The 19,962-nt window shown below is 42.5% G+C and overlaps 1 protein-coding gene across 2 annotated transcripts in view; it reads left to right on the forward strand.

Moving 5' to 3' along the window:
- Positions 1–19,962, forward strand: part of SLC7A14 (solute carrier family 7 member 14) — a 94,279-nt gene that overhangs the window by 50,302 nt on the left and 24,015 nt on the right. The window contains exons 2-3 of one of the 2 annotated variants that reach the window (XM_077487996.1): positions 4,368–4,484; positions 5,874–6,348. In XM_077487996.1, the coding sequence (XP_077344122.1) occupies positions 6,045–6,348 (304 nt within the window). In that variant the 5' untranslated portion in view covers positions 4,368–4,484; positions 5,874–6,044. The remainder of the gene's footprint in view (positions 1–4,367; positions 4,485–5,873; positions 6,349–19,962) is intronic. The other variant, XM_077487997.1, reaches the window with a different exon arrangement.

Consider the following 19,962-nt stretch of genomic DNA (forward strand, 5'->3'; position numbering starts at 1 on the left):
AGAACTTCAGTAATTATTTCATCTTTCCATCTAGTAAATCCTCTGCCCTTATTGTTTTAACCTTTTTTTCTGCCAGTAAATACCTTATACAACCCACTTCCTGGTTCTTGTCTAAAAAAAGCCTAGACTTATGACATCATGCACAGCTCTTTCTCTCACTCTCCTGAGAGTTTGCCAGGTAGGGAGCAGGGATGAGTCATAAGAGGACCAATGAGAACTGCAGAGCTGGAGGTGTGCCTCTGTGTGTGTGTGGGTAAATCCAGGAAGTGAAAAGGCAGCAGCTATAGCTGCCCACAGTTAAAATGGTTGCAGCTAGACTCTGTGGAGGGAGATTTCTGCAGCATATTTGGCAAGTTCAGAATCACAGTATATCAAAAATAATATGCAAAGTGGATGGAGGGAAGCTTCAGAATAACAAATTATGTGAGTTATGTAAGTTAATCCTCTGTATTGTGTAAAAAGGCTGTTTGATCCTGTCTTCTCTGCTACTCCCCTTCTTTCACAGTCCCCAATTCATCTCCTGATACAACTGAGGCTATGGGACAATCTGCACATGCTCAGTTTGGTGTGTATCGCATCAGAGATTTTTTTTTGTTCTTGGGAGGATGCATGTGATCAGCACAGGGCAAATCAGTACTGTCCAGAGAGAGGGTCAGGGGTCCTGCAGGCTTGCAGGTCAGCAGCGTTTCACTTCATTCACTAAGTTAAGTGACATTTTCCTTGCAAAGTGAACAGCCTATTTGCCTTTAGTAAATCAACCCATATGTGTAGGTAGAAAGTTTAATGAAATTCCAACCTGTAAAACAGTGGTATGGCAGAGCAGTCCTCTTTGTAAGCTTTCACACACAGCTGCAGTACTTGCCAGCCATGTATGTCCTCCTACAAGCTTTAACCAGGCACTAATAGAAATCACAAGACTGCTAATGAGAAAATTTATTTAGCGGTTATTGCTTTCCATAGTCTGTGTACTGTGGGGGACCAGATATAGTGAATGCAGGGTCCTGGGTTTAGTAACACTTTAAAGAGGAAGTAAACCCTGATGAGTTTGCTTCCTCTTTCATTCCCTCTAAAGGCAAAACATAATGGACAAAGTCACCGCTGTCCCCTGTAGTCCGGCGCATCCATCTTCTCGGTGGGGTCTCGCAGCTCCGCCGCTGTCATTCGGTGAAGCCGCGATGACGTCACTCCAGCGCATGCACATGGGAGCCGACACGCGCGGCAGCTCCGTCTTTGAAAATGCAGCGCTCAGTGCGCCTGCGCGCCGCTGTCTACGGCGCATGTGCCGTAGACAGCGGTGCCTGTCTTCGGGCAAATATCTCCTAAACTGTATAGGTTTAGGAGATATTTCTTGGACCTACAGATAAGCCTTAATCTAGGCTTACCTGTAGGTCAAAGTGTGTTGTAAGGGTTTACAACCACTTTAATCCAACAAATAGCTGCACATTTTTATTTGTTTGACATGTTACAGGAACTTTATTAAGTCTTTGTTTAAAGCATGACATACTAATATAGATGGATTGTAAAAGCCAAATATCTACCTACCATTAATTAATTTGCTCTGTACAGCATTATATTTCCAATAAATGATCAATCCCTTTGTAAAAGCTGCCTTTCATGTCCATAGCAGTAGGATCAATAGACCCCATTGCTTGCTAGCACACATGCTATACAAGTAACTTGTTTTTTATATAGAACATGTTTGTGACGGTGGAGTAAATTCAATTCCAGCTAATTTGGTTGAAGTCATAACATTGTCACATTGCTGAACATCTGTTGCTGGCTTTCATTATGAATTTATTTAGTAAGAGCATTTATTGCTTTGGGCAAGAAAGACGTATAAATGTGTGTCATTTCTGCTGCCTTTACACATTATTATTTTTTTATTGGAAGGGAAATGTCATCTTAGCCATTCTATATGGGCTTTTGGCCATTCTGTAGGTGCTATAGAAAATATTTCTGCCAGGAGTGCTTGTGGAAAGTTGAGGACAGCTAGACAGCACACAGGTAAAATAAGAATAAGACATTTTATTAATATATATTATGGGATCTAATAGGAACAGTGAATAGAGATCAGAGTCTTGTGTTTAATGAAAGCAGCATCATGTCAGCTCTGGATATAACCTTTTGTAAATACAGCAATTGTACTGTATTACATGTTTTTCTGCAACTTTCATTTATGTTATTCTGGTGTGCCAAAACCTAATTACTCTTGTTTTCACTGTAATTATTCCTTTAGTCTCTGAATTATTTTAGTTCCTCAATTATGTGCATCTGTAGAAGACTCCAGCTGCAATTAAGAACTGGGTAACTGTGATTAAATTCATTGCACATCGCTACTGCACACGTGATAGAAAAGATGTTTGACGAATAATCATGTTAGTAGTTTGAATTGCTTGAATTTTTGTAGTATAATGGACATGCTGATTTTTCTTTATCACAAAACAGATTTTTGTTAAATATTGATTTTACTATTGATCAGGCTGGTAAATTACTTCCCTAGGAAGAAAAAGTGTTTTGAATCTATTGACAGACTGTTAATCTAATTATAATCTAATCATCTATAAAGCTGAAGACTTAGGCCAACCATAGACGGCGCAAATTCCTTTCCTGCATCCAAAAGAAATTTGCACCATTCCCCCTTAAACACGGATAGTTCTGACAGGCAAATCCCTCCTGCCAAGCTATTGTCTGCTCCTGGCAGGGGGACAGGAGAAGCCATCCTCTCCGGGAGAAGACAGTGATTATCACTAGCAGCTATAGCAGCCGTTAGCGATAATCATAAGAGAATCCAGCAGGCTGGTTGTACCCAGTTTGCTCGATCAATCAACTTGGTACATTCAGCCTCCCCATTAATGGGTTCAAATCTTGGCCGGTTCCGAGTTGCAGGAAAGAAATTCGCTTGATTACCCCCTCAACACAGACATTGTTAATGCGGCAATCCCTTCTGCCAGGTCATTGTCTACTCCCAGCAGGGGGACAGGGGAGGGCGGAGGAAGCCGTCCCCACCGGGAGAAGACAGTGGTTATTGCTAGTGGCTATAGAATGCACTTGCGATAATCATGGGTAAAACCTGGCATGCTCATTGTACTCAACTTGATCTATTGATCAACTTGGTACATTCAGCCTGCCCATACATGGTTCAAATCTCATCCAGTTCCTGCTGTACTGGCCGAGAATCAAACTATTTATAGCCCGTCCTACAGGTTGGTTTACTAAAGACTTATGGGCTGTTTACTTTGCAAAGGAAGTTGCACTTTTCAAGATGAATTTCATCCTCAGAGCTTAGTAAATGTGGTTAAATTTTACTTTGCAAATAATACCCAATCACGTGAAAGGAAAATTAAAAAACATTTTCACTTGCATATGATTGGTGATAGGCGTTAGCAGAGCTTTACATCATTCACTAAACTCTGGGAAAAATTCCTTTGCAAAATGAACTGTTTGCCTTTAGTAAATCAACCCCATAGCATGAAAGCATACTTCAGGCAAACAGCTAAATGCATCATAGGATAATATGTAGCGCTCAAATATACAACCAAATAATAATACAAAACTGTGTGATCAGATGTAAAAAAATTAAATAAAAAAGATTATTTAGCCCCATGAAGGAAAAAAATTTAATTTAAAAATATTAACCACCAACGTGAAAGTTGTAAGTGAATACAATTGGAAAGAGTCATGTGATATAAAAGGAAACAAAGTCCATATAGAATTTTTTATATAAATTTGCAAAAATCAACTGAGTGACATCACTGGAACCACACTGGAAACATGGTAAGAAAAAGTATTTGCAATCACCACCACCGACTGTGCAAAGGCTTACCGGAATGTATGGACCTAAAGGGGTATACACCTCTTAAGTCATGTAGGCTTGTGGTGTTAATCACCATGTGTATGGAGATGTGACATCTACGATCACTATCCCAGATCAAGACCGAACACTCCTCATCAACAGATTCCCAGTATGATGTGCAGATACATTTTTCATGGATGGAGAGAGGACAACAACAAGTCTCCGTATTCACACGGTGTAACTTTTTAAGCTCGCTAAGAGGTGATGGCGCTCTCTCGCCATCACCCCTTAGCGAGCTTAAAAAGGGGCCAACTGTAAAGTGATTCTGGACATGCATCTAACAAATTACGAGTTTTGAAAGGCATTCCATATGAGGCCCTATTAAATATAAAGTCAAAACGTACCACAAAGCAATTAAGGCTAATACCAGTAGGAAAGCGTTAGATACAATGCAAAGTATTTGGATTATGGAATCCATGGGTCAAGCAATATCTCAATATCTCTTTAATATCTAAATGATCTTAATTGCTTAAAGCAGTATTAAACCCAAAAGCAAACATTTATTGTATTGCAGCTTACCAATCCAGAGTGGAGGCACTCTAATACAGGAGGTGTGTTACTAGCCAGATCACCAGGTAAAAACAGAGTGGAAAAAAAAAGAAAACTATGGAGCCACCACATCTAATGAATGGTAAGCTGGAATATATTACATTTTTGGTTTTAATACAGATTTACGTGGCTTGTAACTGATTTCCCTGCATCCTATCTCACCCTCTCTTTTCAAAGCCACCCATTCTAACTCTTTCCAAACACACTTTTTTGTGTTTCTTTGCTTCGTATTTTCTCTTTCTTCTCCCACTTTCTATTCTTGTCAACTTAGCATAGTCTCCTGTTGTTTAGGTTATTTTTCCATCCAACCTGTGGTTTTACCTTACCACAATTTGAATTTGACTATTACAAGTGAAACTCTTAGGCCGCGTACACACGGGCGGACTGTTCGTCCAACTTTGTCCGCTGAACAGTGTTTCAGCGGACAGTCCGCTCGTGTGTGGGCTTCAGCGGACAGTTTCAGCGGACAGTCTGACGAACAAAGTTTTTCGGAATTTCCGTAAGACTGTCCGCTGAAACTTGGTTTGAGCGGACAGTCCGCTCGTGTGTAGGCTTGTTCGGCAAACTAAGTCTCGCGCATGCTCAGAAAGAATTTACACGGCGAAGGTTGCATTGCAGTGTATCGGACGCCGAATTTCTCGTCCCGTCGTACGTGCCGTTCACGTCATCGCGCAAGTTTTCAGCGGACTGTTCGTTCGTCGTGTGTGGTCAAGTCCGCTCATGCAAATTTTGAACGGACTGTTTGTCAAACTGTTTGACGAACCTAGTTGGGCGGACAGTCCGCCCGTGTGTACGCGGCCTTAGAGTTTCTTATCTTAATCTTTGAACTAAAGGCCTTTGCAAATGTATATACATGCCTAATGCATGACTTTTTTTTCTCCAATAAATGATTGAACCAAAAAAAAAGGAAAATATCTTACTTTCTTTAGAAGCTGCAGATTAGCAATGTATACAGCTATTTAGTTTATGATTTACATGAATACCTAGAAGCTTCTTCATCAGAGTTTAGATCTCTCTCGATTGTATGATACATTATACTTATACCACACTCAAACAGTGCATCCAGGTTAGCTTGTACGTTAGAAATATCTTACAGTGATAGCGTTGTACTACATGTCTTTGTGTCATCTACAAACACAGAAATTTTATTTTTAATCCAAGCCCCTATAGCTTTTATAAATAGATTAAAATGCAATAGTTCCAAAACCAAGGCTTGGGGTGCACCACTTACAACCTTATTAGTCACAAATCTTCAAATGCAATATTTAATATTGTTTTCTATGCATTCACAGCTTGAATTATCTAGATCTATAGACCGTAACCTAATTGTCTCAAGAAGCACTAAATGTCTTAACATGTCAATCAGCAAAGAGCACAAAACATGGAAACTACCCTAGAAATGTTTTTCCTTTATATTTTACTAAATAGTTGACAACCATTGATGTATTTACACTTTTGTATTGTCCTGCAGGTTGTTTGTGTTAAGATCTTTAAAGAAGATTGCATAAAATATCATGAATTGCCTTTTGGATCAGGAGCATACCCACCACAACTAAGACGTTATAAATCTGGATGTTGGGAGAGTCTGTAGTGACCTCCACGCAGCTGTTCTTGTCACTACTTGCTAAACATCCTTTAAATCATGAGTGGGTTCCTTTCATATCTGGACCCAAGACGAATCCCATGGAGGGCCACATGGCATGCGATCAATGCAAGAGTTCTTCGAACCAAGCCTGTAGAGTCCATGCTAGAAGGAACCGCAGGAACCTCTTCTCATGGAACCAAATTGGCGCGTGTACTTACTACAGTGGACCTTGTTTCACTTGGTGTTGGCAGCTGTGTTGGCACTGGGATGTATGTTGTTTCTGGACTAGTTGCTAAGGAAATGGCTGGACCTGGAGTCATTGTGTCCTTTATTATTGCAGCTGTGGCATCCATTTTGTCAGGTAAGCAATGTACGGTTTCTCCAACATTTGCAGTCCCACAGGAATCTTTTTTTTAATATAATAAATGGCCTTTTCAGATCTTGAACATCTCACTTGGTAATGATAATATAATAATTATAGAAATGCCTTTTAATGATTACTGTGCATCAACCTTCGAAAGAAAAAATATTGTCAAATTGGCAAATATTTTATACCTTATAAATAGATCATTATTTCAATGTGCCTCATAGAAATATTGACATTTATTAAACTATGTTGGAAAATTCCTCCTGCTGTAAATCCCATTGAGTACAGATACTATCTGCTACATATTCTACATTATTTCAATATTCATATATTTTGACTGGGAAAATAGTCTTTGCAATAAATATGAAAAATAGCAAAGGTGTAAAAAATGTGTACACTGCAGTGAAATAATACCTGTAGTTTAAATACCATTTAATACCTGTTTATTTGACATGTGTACCAGGTTAGTCTTTAAAAATGAGGTGCCCCAGGGATTTTATGGGCAAGGAAGGTAAGCCAGGATAACAAGGAGTAATATCGTAAAAAATATAAATGTATTGAATATATATATATATATATATATATATATATATATATATATATATATATATATATATATATATATATATATGCTTTGGTGCATTTTTAATATATATATAATGTATATTCAATAAATTTAAATTTTTTACGATATTACTCCTTGTTATTCTGGCTTACCTTCCTTGCCCATAAAATCCCTGGGGCACCTCATTTTTAAAGTTTCTCTTTATTTGGGATGTGGCAAGGATTGCCAGCTATAGACTCCTGATTGGTTTCTCTTCATAGTTTTTTTGTACACCAGGTTAATCATCATAATTTGGTTAAAACAGGTAATTAATATAATTTATAACAGTGGGCATTTCTGTAGGAAAGGAGAGTCAGAAAGTATGACAGGGTGCAGTATGTGCAGGAACATATGCTGTATAGAGGATATGACAGTTTGTTCGGAAAAGGAGTGTAGAGGGTAGAGTATGCAGGAGGGGATTGGAGGCAATACGAAAGCCGAAAGTATGCACAGGTGGCTCAGAATTGAGGTACTGTACAATGTACAAGGGATTGTAGAGTGTATAGTGCTGAAAGCCGCACACAGTAAGGCCGCGTACACACGCGCGGACTGTTTGCCCAACCTTGTTCGTCAAACAGTTTCGGCAAACAGTCCGCTCAAAATTTGCATGAGCGGACTTGCCCACACACGAGCGGACTGTTTCAACGAACTGTTTGCCAAACAGTCCGCTCAACTTTTGAAATGAACGGACTCGCCCACGTAAGGCGGAGGCAAATCCGCCCATTTCGAGCGCGTGTACAGGTAGGCGGGGCCCGCGAAGGAGACGTCGCGGGCTCCGCCGCCTGGAATGGGCTTAAAGGGGAACCCCAACGCCGAAAAAAATCGGCGTGGGGGTTCCCCCAAAGTCCACACCAGACCCTTGTCCGAGCACGCTACCCGGCCGGCCAGGAAAGGGGGGCGAGCGAGCGCGCCCCCCCTCCTGAGCCGTACCAGGCCGCGTGCCCTCAACATGGGGGGGTGCCTTGGGGAAGGGGGGGCCGCGCGGCCCCCCCACCCCAAAGCACCTTGTCCCCATGTTGATGAGGACAAGGGCCTCTTCCCGACAACCCTGGCCGTTGGTTGTCGGGGTCTGCGGGCGGGGGGCTTATCGGAATCCGGGAGCCCCCTTTAAGAAGGGGGCCCCCGGATACCGGCCCCCCACCCTATGTGAATGAGTATGGGGTACAATGTACCCCTACCCATTCACCTGTGAAATAAAGTACAAAAAAAAACACAACACAGGGGAAAAAATATTTTATTGCACAGCTCCGGGGGTCTTCCGTCTTCGGGGGTCTTCTCGCCGGACTCCTCTGCTATGTGTGTGTAGCTCTTTTACTAGCGGAGGAGTCCGGCTTTCTTCCTCCCCGCCGCCGGCCTCTTCTCCCGACTTCGGGGGTCTTGTCCCCCTCTTCGGTTCTTCTGCCGGGCCACCGCGCCTTCCTGTAGCTCTTTTGCAGGCGGTGGCCCGGTCTTCTGTCGCCGCTGCCTTCCGTTCTTCTGTCGCCGCCTTCGGTTCTTCTGCCGGGCCACCGCGCCTTCTTGTAGCTCTTTTACAGGCGGTGGCCCGGTCTTCTGTCGCCGCTGTCGCTGTCGCCGCCTTCCGTTCTTGTTCTTCTTCTTGTTGTTCTTCTTCTTCTCCAGGCGATGTTGACACGTCGCTCCCTCCGGCCGGAATGCCAGAGCCGCGCTGTGCGGTCACTTATATAGTGACAATGGGGCGGGGTCACATGGTATATGTCACATGGGTTGGTCACATGGGTTGATGTCACATGGGGACTATGACATCGTAAGGGGGCGGGGTCACCATGTGACCAACCCATGTGACATATACCATGTGACCCCGCCCCATTGTCACTATATAAGTGACCGCACAGCGCGGCTCTGGCATTCCGGCCGGAGGGAGCGACGTGTCAACATCGCCTGGAGAAGAAGAAGAAGAACAAGAAGAAGAACAAGAACGGAAGGCGGCGACAGCGACAGCGGCGACAGAAGACCGGGCCACCGCCTGTAAAAGAGCTACAAGAAGGCGCGGTGGCCCGGCAGAAGAACCGAAGAGGGGGACAAGACCCCCGAAGTCGGGAGAAGAGGCCGGCGGCGGGGAGGAAGAAAGCCGGACTCCTCCGCTAGTAAAAGAGCTACACACACATAGCGGAGGAGTCCGGCGAGAAGACCCCCGAAGACGGAAGACCCCCGGAGCTGTGCAATAAAATATTTTTTCCCCTGTGTTGTGTTTTTTTTTGTACTTTATTTCACAGGTGAATGGGTAGGGGTACATTGTACCCCATACTCATTCACATAGGGTGGGGGGCCGGTATCCGGGGGCCCCCTTCTTAAAGGGGGCTCCCGGATTCCGATAAGCCCCCCGCCCGCAGACCCCGACAACCAACGGCCAGGGTTGTCGGGAAGAGGCCCTTGTCCTCATCAACATGGGGACAAGGTGCTTTGGGGTGGGGGGGCCGCGCGGCCCCCCCTTCCCCAAGGCACCCCCCCATGTTGAGGGCACGCGGCCTGGTACGGCTCAGGAGGGGGGGCGCGCTCGCTCGCCCCCCTTTCCTGGCCGGCCGGGTAGCGTGCTCGGACAAGGGTCTGGTGTGGACTTTGGGGGAACCCCCACGCCGATTTTTTTCGGCGTTGGGGTTCCCCTTTAAGCCCATTCCAGGCGGCGGAGCCCGCGACGTCTCCTTCGCGGGCCCCGCCTACCTGTACACGCGCTCGCAATGGGCGGACTTTCCGAGCGGGAACAGTCCGCTCATTTCGAAAGTACAGCGGACAGGCCCACACACGGGCGGACTGTTCGCTCAAACACAGTTTCAGCGGACAGTTTTTCGGAATTTCCGAAAGACTTTGTCCGTCCAACTGTCCGCTGAAACTGTCCGCTGAAAGCCCACACACGAGCGGACTGTCCGCCCAAACACTGTTCAGCGGACAAGGTTGGGCGAACAGTCCACCCGTGTGTACGCGGCCTAATATGGATCAGGGTGCAGACATAATGGAGCAGTAGTGTGAACAGAGGAGAGGGGGGACAATTGGGGTAGAGGGTAAAGATAGGGACAATAGGGGTGGAGGTGACAGAAAATAAAGTATGGATGGTGGAGGACAGTAGCTTCCATGAAACATAGCTTGGCACATTGTGTAGGGGAGAGAAGCCAAAGAAAGTAGTAGAGACAGTGTGGGGGAAATGCTGAAACAGAAGGTAGACACTGGAGAAAGAGGGGAAATACAAGGGACATAAAGTAATGTCTCTACCAGGGTGTAGACACTACTGAGGTAAAAACATACAGTATCTCCCAAAAGTGACCCCCTCACATTTTTGTAAATATTTTATTATATCTTTCCATGTGACAACACTGAAGAAATTACATTTTGCTACAATGTAAAGTAGTGAGTTTATAGCTTGTATAACAGTGTAAATTTGCAGTCCCCTAAAAATAACTTAACACACAGCCATTAATGTCTAAACCACTGGCAACAAAAGTGAGTACACCCCTAAGTGAAAATGTACAATTTGGGCCCAATTAGCCATTTTCCCTTGCCGGGGTCATGTGACTCGTGTTACAAGGCCTCAGGTGTTAATGGGGAGCAGGTGTGTTAAATTTGGTGTTTTCGCTCTCACTCTCTCATACTGGTCACTGGAAGTTCAACATGACACCTCATGGCAAAGAACTCTCTGAGGATCTGAAAAAAATATTTGTTGCTCTACATAAAGATGGATTATGTGATAAGAAAATTACCAAGACCTGAAACTGAGCTGCAGCTCAGTAGCCAAGACCATCCATACAGCGGTTAAACAGGACAGGTTCTACTCAGAACAGTCCTAGCGATGGTCGACCAAAGAAGTTGAGTGCAGGTGCTCCACGTCATATCCAGAGGTTGTCTTTGGAAAATAGACATATGAGTGCTGCCAGCATTGCTGCATAGGTTGAAGGGGTGGGGGGGTCAGTTTTGTCAGTGCTCAGACCATACGCCGCACACTGCATCAAATTGGTCTGCATGGCTGACGTCCCAGAAGGCACCCTCTTCTAAAGATGATGCACAAGAAAGCCTGCAAACAGTTTGCTGAAGACAAGCAGACTAAGGACATGGATTACTGGATGATGGATGACCTGTGGTCAGATGAGACCAAGATAAACTTATTTGGTTCAGATGGTGTCAAGCGTGTGTGGCAGCAACCAGGTGAGGAGTACAAAGACAAGTGTGTCTTTCCTACAGTCAAGCATGGTGGTGGGAGTGTCATGGTCTGGGGCTGCATGAGTGCTGCCAACACTGGGGAGCTACAGTTCATTAAGGGAACCATGAATGCCAACATGTACTGTGACACAATGAAGCAGAGCATGGTTCCCTCCCCTTGGAGACTGAGCTGCAGGGTGGTATTCCAACATGATATTGACCCCAAACACACCTGCAAGACGACCACTGCCTTGCTAAATAAGCTGAGGGCTGGTCATGGACTGGCCCAAGCATGTCTCCAGACCTAAACCCTATTGAGAATCTGTGGGGCATTCTCAAACGGGAGGTGGAGGAGCGCAAGGTCTCTAACATCCACCAGCTCTGTGATGTCATCATGGAGGAGTGGAAGAGGACTCCAGTGGCAACCTGTGAACTTCTTGTGAACTCCATGCCCAAGAGGGTTAAGGCAGTGGCAGACATTAATGGCTGTGTGTTGAGTTATTTTGAGGGGACAGCAAATTTACACTGTTATACAAGCTGTACACTCACTACTTTACATTGTAGCAAAGTGTAATTTCTTCAGTGTTGTCACATGAAAAGATATAATAAAATATTTACAAATATGTGAGGGGTGTACTCCCTTTTGTGAGATACTGTATGTGTAGCCTTCATATTGTAGTGTAAGTAAGTGGAGAATCCAGCGTAAACAATGAGATGACCTTTTAATGGCCATAGCATCAAAGTTCCCAAGCCATTTAAAAAGTTAGCCCAGTCCAATCCACTTAGGAAATGTTTTTTTCTGTTTTTGAAATGTGAGCTCTATGATAACTAAAGAGTAAAAATGGATTCAGTATAGATTGTGCTGTTTAACTACTTTATTCCCAGATGCAGTTTCAAAGTGTCACAGGGTCAGTAGCTATTCGCCCCAGCACCATTTTAAAATGGCACCTTGCTTTTGTGGGTCCCAGAAGGTAGGTTGGCTGGAACCACTGGTTGTCAGTGACAGTAGCATCCAGCACTTAATCCAAAAGCTGAAATAATGAGCTCCTGGGCTTTGGATCTTGCTATACTACGATCCATGGGGACTGTTCCCTCCGGACGCCTTGCTCGTGGCTATCGATATCGAGGCTTTGTACTCGAGTATCCCCCACGAGCAGGGCGTCTGGATGGCTAAATCCTTCCTAAGAGAACAGGATAGAACCACTTGGCCCTCAATTGGCTTTATTCTTCAACTACTTCAGTTTATCTTGACAATTTTTTTTTACATTCAACGACGAATTGTATTTACAGACCCAAAGGGTTGCTATGGAGACATCTTGTCCCCATGGGGACTGTTGTAGCAGATAACTGCTACTGCATTGTGTTTATTTTGGAAGTGATGTGACATCATGAGTGAAATCACAGCACTTCCTCTTAGTAGCTGTTGTAGCTCTGTCCAGTTTCTCTCTGCAGCAATAGATCACTGATATAGAGATTTATTGCTGGCTGATTGCAGCTGATCACTATTGAAATAATTTGTTGCTGCACGGGTGCATTTTTTCTTAAAAATAAATGTAAAAAAATATTCCCGCCCCAGATTAATCCTCAGGTCCCAACAATGAGATTGGATGAGATGGACCACATTTGCCTTTACTGCACGTCAATGTTTTTGTCAAATGCTTACAGAAACAAATGCAAAGTCATTTTGATTTTTAAAGATTGCAAAGGTAAAAAAGTTGCTGATAATATGTACCCTTGCTCATCTGACCTGCTCTTTTCTTAATGGTATATTTACAGTTTACAAATCAATTTTATGCTTTGTTACATAGAAAAAAAAATCACACTTACAGCATATCATTTTAATCAGAAGATTTTGGTGATTGTATTTTGGGGTAAATATCTGGGAGAGCGCAAATTTTAGAGATTCGAACATTAAACCCCAAATTCTATCTTTACCATGAAAAGCGAATCGTTTTTTTTTTTTATTATTTGGATGCATTGCTCAGAAAAAAAAATGAATCTGCCCATATATGGGTTGGGAGCAGAAAAGCATCCTATTTCTGTGTATTCAGGCAATACCAGCCAGTTATAAACCTGCCTTCAGTCTGAAATGTACCCATCTGCAGGGTGTCGATTTGTAAATAATAACAGTTTACAAAAAAATAACAAAATTCACACAACCTGCCATCAAATTAACTCCTATTTTTTTAATCTGGCTGTAGTTCCCCTTTAAACTAGGTAGAATGATTCTTGGGCCCATATTGTGCAGTTAAGCTCTAAAAAAAACTCCTCAGTGGTAAGACATTTCCTTTATGCTCCAGGGGATGTCAGTGATCTGTTCTTGAACTTAGTATCCATCAAACTGTGTTTCAGTCTGTCCGAAATTCTTCATCTGTAGAAAGTGAGCCTCCAAGGACACATTGCATTGATAATACCAGGAATGGCGTAGGAAGTAAAACACTCCGATATTTGCGGTCATATTGCAACCTGTGTCATCACATCTGTTTCTAGGCAACCTCATGCGCAGCAGAAATGTGGAAAATCCCAATTTGTGTCTGGCTATAGCAGCTGAGATGACTACAAAAGAAGACATTGCTACCAGAACTGACCTCACAGGCAGTGAGAATAATTAGATTAAGGAATGATTGAGATAAATTAAACTTGTGTAACCTGTGGTTGGCATGTTGCTATGCCATCGCATCCGTTCGGCTGACCATTCGCAATAGCTGTAAAACCATGAGGTTTTTACTCACAATGGAGATAATAACATTTGAAGATGAACAGTATTTACCGCACCAATAAAATAAAAAGATATATTGGATGGTACATAAAAAGAAAGCTCTGAAAATGAATACATATTTATGTAAATGTTCACAGGCTTGTACAAAAGTATACATATTTGATTATTATATGCACTGGGTATATTCAGAACTTCAGTTGTCATTTTGTTTAAATAATAATTCGCCAGCACTGCCCCCCCATAGACTCACACAGTTACATAGTAGGTGAGGTCAAAAAAAGACACAAGTCCATCAAGTCCAACCTATGTGTGTGATTATATGTCAGTATTACATTGTATATCCCTGTATGTTGCAGTCATTCAGGTGCTTATCTAATAGTTTCTTGAAACTATTGATGCCCCCCCCCCCCCCCCCCCCGCTGAGACCACCACATCCTTGCCGCTCTTACAGTAAAGAACCGTAGTTTAAGGTGAACCACTGCCCGGGTTACACAATGCCCTTGAAAGTTCTTTTTCAATTCTTTTTATTAAATGTTATATTCTTTTCTCTTCTAAAACATTTAATAAAAAGAATTGAAAAAGAACTATGAAGGACATTGTGTAACCCGGAAAAAAAATGGCAGTGGTTCACCTTAAACTACGGTTCTTTACTGTAAGAGCGGCAAGGATGTGGAATTCCCTTCCACAGGCGGTAGTCTCGCATGCTCTGTGCATATAACAATGAATCAAGTGGGTTGCAACTTCTATAAGCTCCCAAATCAAAAAACAAAATGGAAGAATGTACATCTGATGAAGAGTTGCACATGGTAGGTTAATAATATCTGAATAACTGGAAGACAGCCATCAAGAAGACCTCTTAGCTCAGTGGTCATCAACCATGTCCCCAGGGCCCACTAACAGGCCAGGTTTTATGTATTACCTTGGGGAGATGCAGACTAGAATACTGCAATCACTGAGCAGAAAATGATTTCACCTGTGATGTATTTCAGTTATTTTGCAAACCTGGCTTCTTAGTGGGCCCTGAGAACAGGGTTGATGACCACTGTCTTAGCGGATCAAACTATGGGAAGCATAAGGACCATGAGATCTAAATATCAATAATGCATAACCGCTGCATATTGGTCTACAAAATTATAGAACATTTAACTTGTATTATATGATTTTTAAAGCTCTTCATATTGCCCAACACCATTACGGTCATATATGGGGGACACTACTTCCCACAGCTAAGAGAATTAGTAACTTAGATAGGAAAGGGGAAAAGAGGCTGAGAAGACACAATGACAGGACTGGCGACAAAAGAGAGGAAAGGTGAGAAAAGGAGATGGTGGATCCGTCTGGGGATCTTCCGACAACTATCTTTGGAGTCAGGTCTGTACATCTGGAACCTGTAAATGTGTCCTTCATAGTTTAACCCACTTCCTGTGAGCCCAGGCTGTCATGGACACATCCCCTGGCAGCGCTTCATCATGCTTGCCTGGATGTATATGAGGATGATGCAGAAAGCATCAGCCATTTCCCTGTGTGAGTGTTTTACTCTGCATTATCAAGGACTACTAACCACCAGAAAGGAACAGAAAAGGACCCTACGTGACATGTAACTGTCCATAAGACAGCTTGAAAATAGGTATGTATACCGTTTTTCATTTTTTTTTTTTATGAACGTGGCTGGGGGGAAAGGGTAGGTTTTCAGGGGGAATGGGGGTATAAATCCCAGAGCTGTGCTTAAGCAACACACACAGACAATCTCTGGCACATGCCCATGTGTGCATGTACAACAGTAAGTAATCAGGGGTCCAACTGCAATAACCCAAAAGAGACCGCTAGCTGCTCAGTGATGTAAGAGAAAATGACAGCATGAGAACTGGCGTGTGGCGGCAAAGAAACAAGTTACATCAAGCACTGAGGTATTCAGAGACTGTGTGAGTATATTTTTCTTTAGGATAACCCAGCGGTCAAGTAAGAGGGGAAGAAAGAAAATGTAAGTGGGGGAGTGAAGTTCTTTTTTAGTCTTTGGCGCAGGTATCTGAAGCCCTGTCCCCTCATCAACTACACAAACCTCAAGTATATAATTACATTGTGGTGATACAAGTAAGTGGCTTTTCTCAGGGCTGCCTGTGCACCACTAATCATAAATGCTACCTGTGATAACATTTGAAAAGAAGCTTGAGTTCAATTCAGTATAGGTAATCAAAATGATTAGGATGGACATAAACCATGTCAATGTGCAGTGCTTAATGCAGAAAATTGCTTTTATGAGGACATTTGTACTAAGCGCAATGGTCATAAATTCTTGTCATTATTAAACAATGTCCCAAATTCATTAACCCTTTACTGCAAAGATCAGGCATTCCCGATTTAAGCAGTTCTACTACAGCATTTCTTATACAGTATTTGACTACACTTTGGAACAGGAGCTGTTAATTTAGATGATTGCAGACTCTTTATGACCCTTCACTGCTGTGTAAGGAAAAATAGAGGCATTGCGTATGAGTTACACAAATATGCAGCAACAGCACTTACTCCTAGCCAAATTTCCCCTTCTTCTGCACACAGATTAATTTCATTCTAGTCTCCGCTGCCAGGATTCAAATTAGAAAATGAAGACGGGTGGCTTCATACAGAGAAGTTGTGGTTTGCATTCATTTGTATAACACAATAATCCCTAATTGCCCACAATGTACCTATTATATATTAGTCTGCATAGGCTTATGTCTGTTGCTGGGCATAACTGGCAGAAAATATTTACTGAACATATGGGAATATTTTTTTAGAGGTAGGAATCCTGAATTAAGGACTTAATCTATACTTACATAGGGAATTGTCCTATGTAGGAAAGGGTCCATTCACACCAGTCAGTTGTGTTGCTTTGCATTTAACGCTCAGGCATTAGCGCAAATCATGTTACGCCTTAACATGTGATTTATTAATTTAAATAGACTGCTCAGCACACCACAACATACCAAAATCTGACTTGCTGCATTTTTGTTACTGCAGCACCCCAAAAGACTTAGTAAATTACCAGACATTGGGGGTAATTTACTAATGGAAATCCACTTTACACTGCAAGTGCACTTAAAAGTGCACCTGGAAGTAAAGTCGCTGTAGATCTGAGGGGGGACATGCAAGGAAAATAAAATTTTTGATGATTGGATGATAAAATCAGCAGAGCTTCCCCTCATTTCAGAGCTGCCACTTAGATTTAGAGCGTACTTTCAAGTGCACTTTCACATGCACTTGCAGTGCAAAGTGGATTTGCCTTTCGTAAATAACCCCCATTGTGATGTGCTTCAACGCAGGTGTGTTTTACTGGTGTGTCAGGGTGCCGTTCACAATAACTGCAGCACAGCGGTGTGAATGGGCCTATTAGCTGTTGTCTTTTAAACAGTCTGATTTTGTTACAATTTGTTTTCTTTAACAGGATAGTTAGTCGGATAAATAATCAGGAAGTAATTGTGTAACTTGCAGAATCAAGATGGCAAAAACACGTGTGCACTGCACAGCGTGATTATAAGAGCTACAAAGATATGGACCCTTCACAACAATATCTCTGTGACTCAAGGGTAACATGGCTGCATAGCATAGTCTATATGAGGCACTATAACAACAGAGAGGCTAGCTGTGAAGCATTACTTCAGTAAAACAGTTGCTGCTTGCAATCATCCTCATAGACAGGATAGTCCGGGGTTGCTCTGGTAACACAGGCAAGCAGCTGGAGAGATCCAAGGGTCGAATACAACGGGCCACCCCACTGAAACTAAAGTACTCTGGTAGCAATCAGGGAGAAACTTCCCACAATATCTCGATCTTCCAGTGAAACTGCGTGTTTTTAGGCTGTGATCTGGCTGCTCACAAGCTGATCTTGAACGTGGAGGGCCTCTCACTTGCCCAGCTACCTCTGCCTCATCAAGTATGGTTTCTCTGAGCCCCTGAGATACGGAAGTTGAGAAATGTTTATTTTTCAGGTGCCTTGGGAGTTATGGGAAATGGGGTTGAAGTGGTCTGTGTTGCATTTGAGCATGGTGAGTAAGTGAGCACTAAGACTGTAAATCAGAGTTTCTCAACCAGGGTTCCATGAAACCCTAGGGTTCCTCCAGAGGTTGTTAGGAGTTCCTTGAGCAATGAGCAATTTCTGCCTGTCATATAAGTTACCTCTGACACCAATTATATTTTTAGCTATCTGTAAGAGGGTTATTCCTCCCACAAGTGTAAGGAGCATTCTTCCCACTGACCATCACACTAATCATGAGTTGTAGATATGGTAATATTTAGTAGGTGGTTCTCTGAAACCAAAAAGTTATTATAAGGGTTCCTCTGTGTTTTAAAAGGTTGAGAAAGGTTGTTGTAGACAGTGAACGCTCAGCTTAAAGTCCCCTTTAGTTTTTGCTCCTGTCCCCCTTCCGATGCTGCTATCTTTATTATTCTGGTGCACGTGCAGATTTGTGACCCAGCATAGCCTTAGTACATATCTGTGCACACATGGTAATTTCCGTGCATGCGCAAACATGGAAAGATTTAGGACTTCCATATCCACACTGTTAAAAAGAAAAAGTATATCCAAATTGTGATAGGTGGAAGAGGAGAAGGCAAGGGAAAATATGTTTCAATTTTGGGTAAAGGCCTGCTTTAACATTTTGCTTGCACATTGGATTGAATGAAGGGAACACAGATTTCCCATATTCAGTAAGCTAAGTTAACATTGTCTACTTCATTGTCTACGTCTTTGCTAAATGAACACCATTAACTTTAATGTTTTCACATGACTGGTTATGAAAAAATAAATCTTAAAAACATTTTTAAAATTGTTCTTAAAAATTAAATTTTGCAAAAGTATTTGAAGGCTCATTCTACCAAAATGCTCTATGAGATCAGGAAGGAGATTAGATAAACCAGAAAAAAGCCAACAATTACTTTGAGGAGGCTGCAAAGTTTAATAGCTGAGTCTGGACTAAAGGGTGCTATCCACAGCAAGAGAATAGGTGGTGCAAATTGCAAAAAATGATGTCAACCTGCTAAAAGTGAAGATAGGACAAAGTTCATCTTATAACAGGATGATGGTCACAAACACAATGCCAAAGTAATTATAGGACTCAATAACATGAAAGATGAATGTCCTACAATGGGACTTGCAACGTGATCAGGAACTGCTTATATGTGTATCTATTTAAAAATTATGCAGCACCCAACAATCTGCAGCATATCTGCTCAAAATCTTTAGTCCCCTTTCACACTTTGCCTAGCGCACTTGCAATTTAGTTTTTGTGATTTTTACGCAATTCCGCATGTCACACATAGGGCAACCCATTCACTTAAATGGGTTGCCCTATGTGCATTTGTTGTGGCAAAGAAGCTCAGGGACCAAATTTTGACCATGAGCCAGGCACGTTTTTACATGCGCCTTTGCCAGGTGACAATCGCTTGAAAAATCGAACCACAGTTGGGGTGCCATTCAGGATGAATGATACCCAAACATGCATTGCGTGTTTTGTTGTGATTTGAGATTGTGAGTGGAATTGCGCTGATTCAGCTCCTGTTTTATTTCACAAGAGGGCTTCAAGATTTTTGGTGATAAAATATTTTTAAAAACCTTTTGCAGTTTGTTTCTCAAGATTTTTCAACTTATACATATAACTAAAAAAAAAAAAGTAGTTTTAGTGTTTTGAAATAAAAATACCTCGGAGAACAACGTTTTATATTGGGATTTGTAACTTAGTAAAACGAGAGAACCAGTTAAGTTTGTCACTTTACACCTATCCCCTCCAGATTAGGCTGCCAATAAATATAGTGTGTGTGTGTGTGTGTGTTTTTTATTTTTTATTTTTTTTATTAAAAGGCTAAATACCTTTTCTCACACTCCAACTGTGCAGTCTTTTGACCCCCGTCCGCTCTTCTTCCCCGATCTATGGAGAGAAGCGGGAGGGGCTGAGATTTCCCCGTGATGTCAGCCGGGCAGCAGAGGGGGGTCACGAGAGCACACAGTGGCAGTGTGGGAAAAGGTATTTAGTCTTTTCATTTTAAAAAACACATACACTGTAGTTATTGGCAGCCTAATCCAGAGGGAATACATGTATATTTGCTACATATTGCAGCTGAATAGCGGCAGGAGGGGAAGGGAGGAGAGCCACTCTCACACTGACAG

This window comes from Lithobates pipiens, unplaced genomic scaffold, assembly GCF_037356315.1.
Source record: "Lithobates pipiens isolate NorthernLeopardFrog02 unplaced genomic scaffold, aLitPip1_a1.2 Scaffold_18, whole genome shotgun sequence".
NCBI classification, from domain to species: Eukaryota; Metazoa; Chordata; class Amphibia; order Anura; family Ranidae; genus Lithobates; species Lithobates pipiens.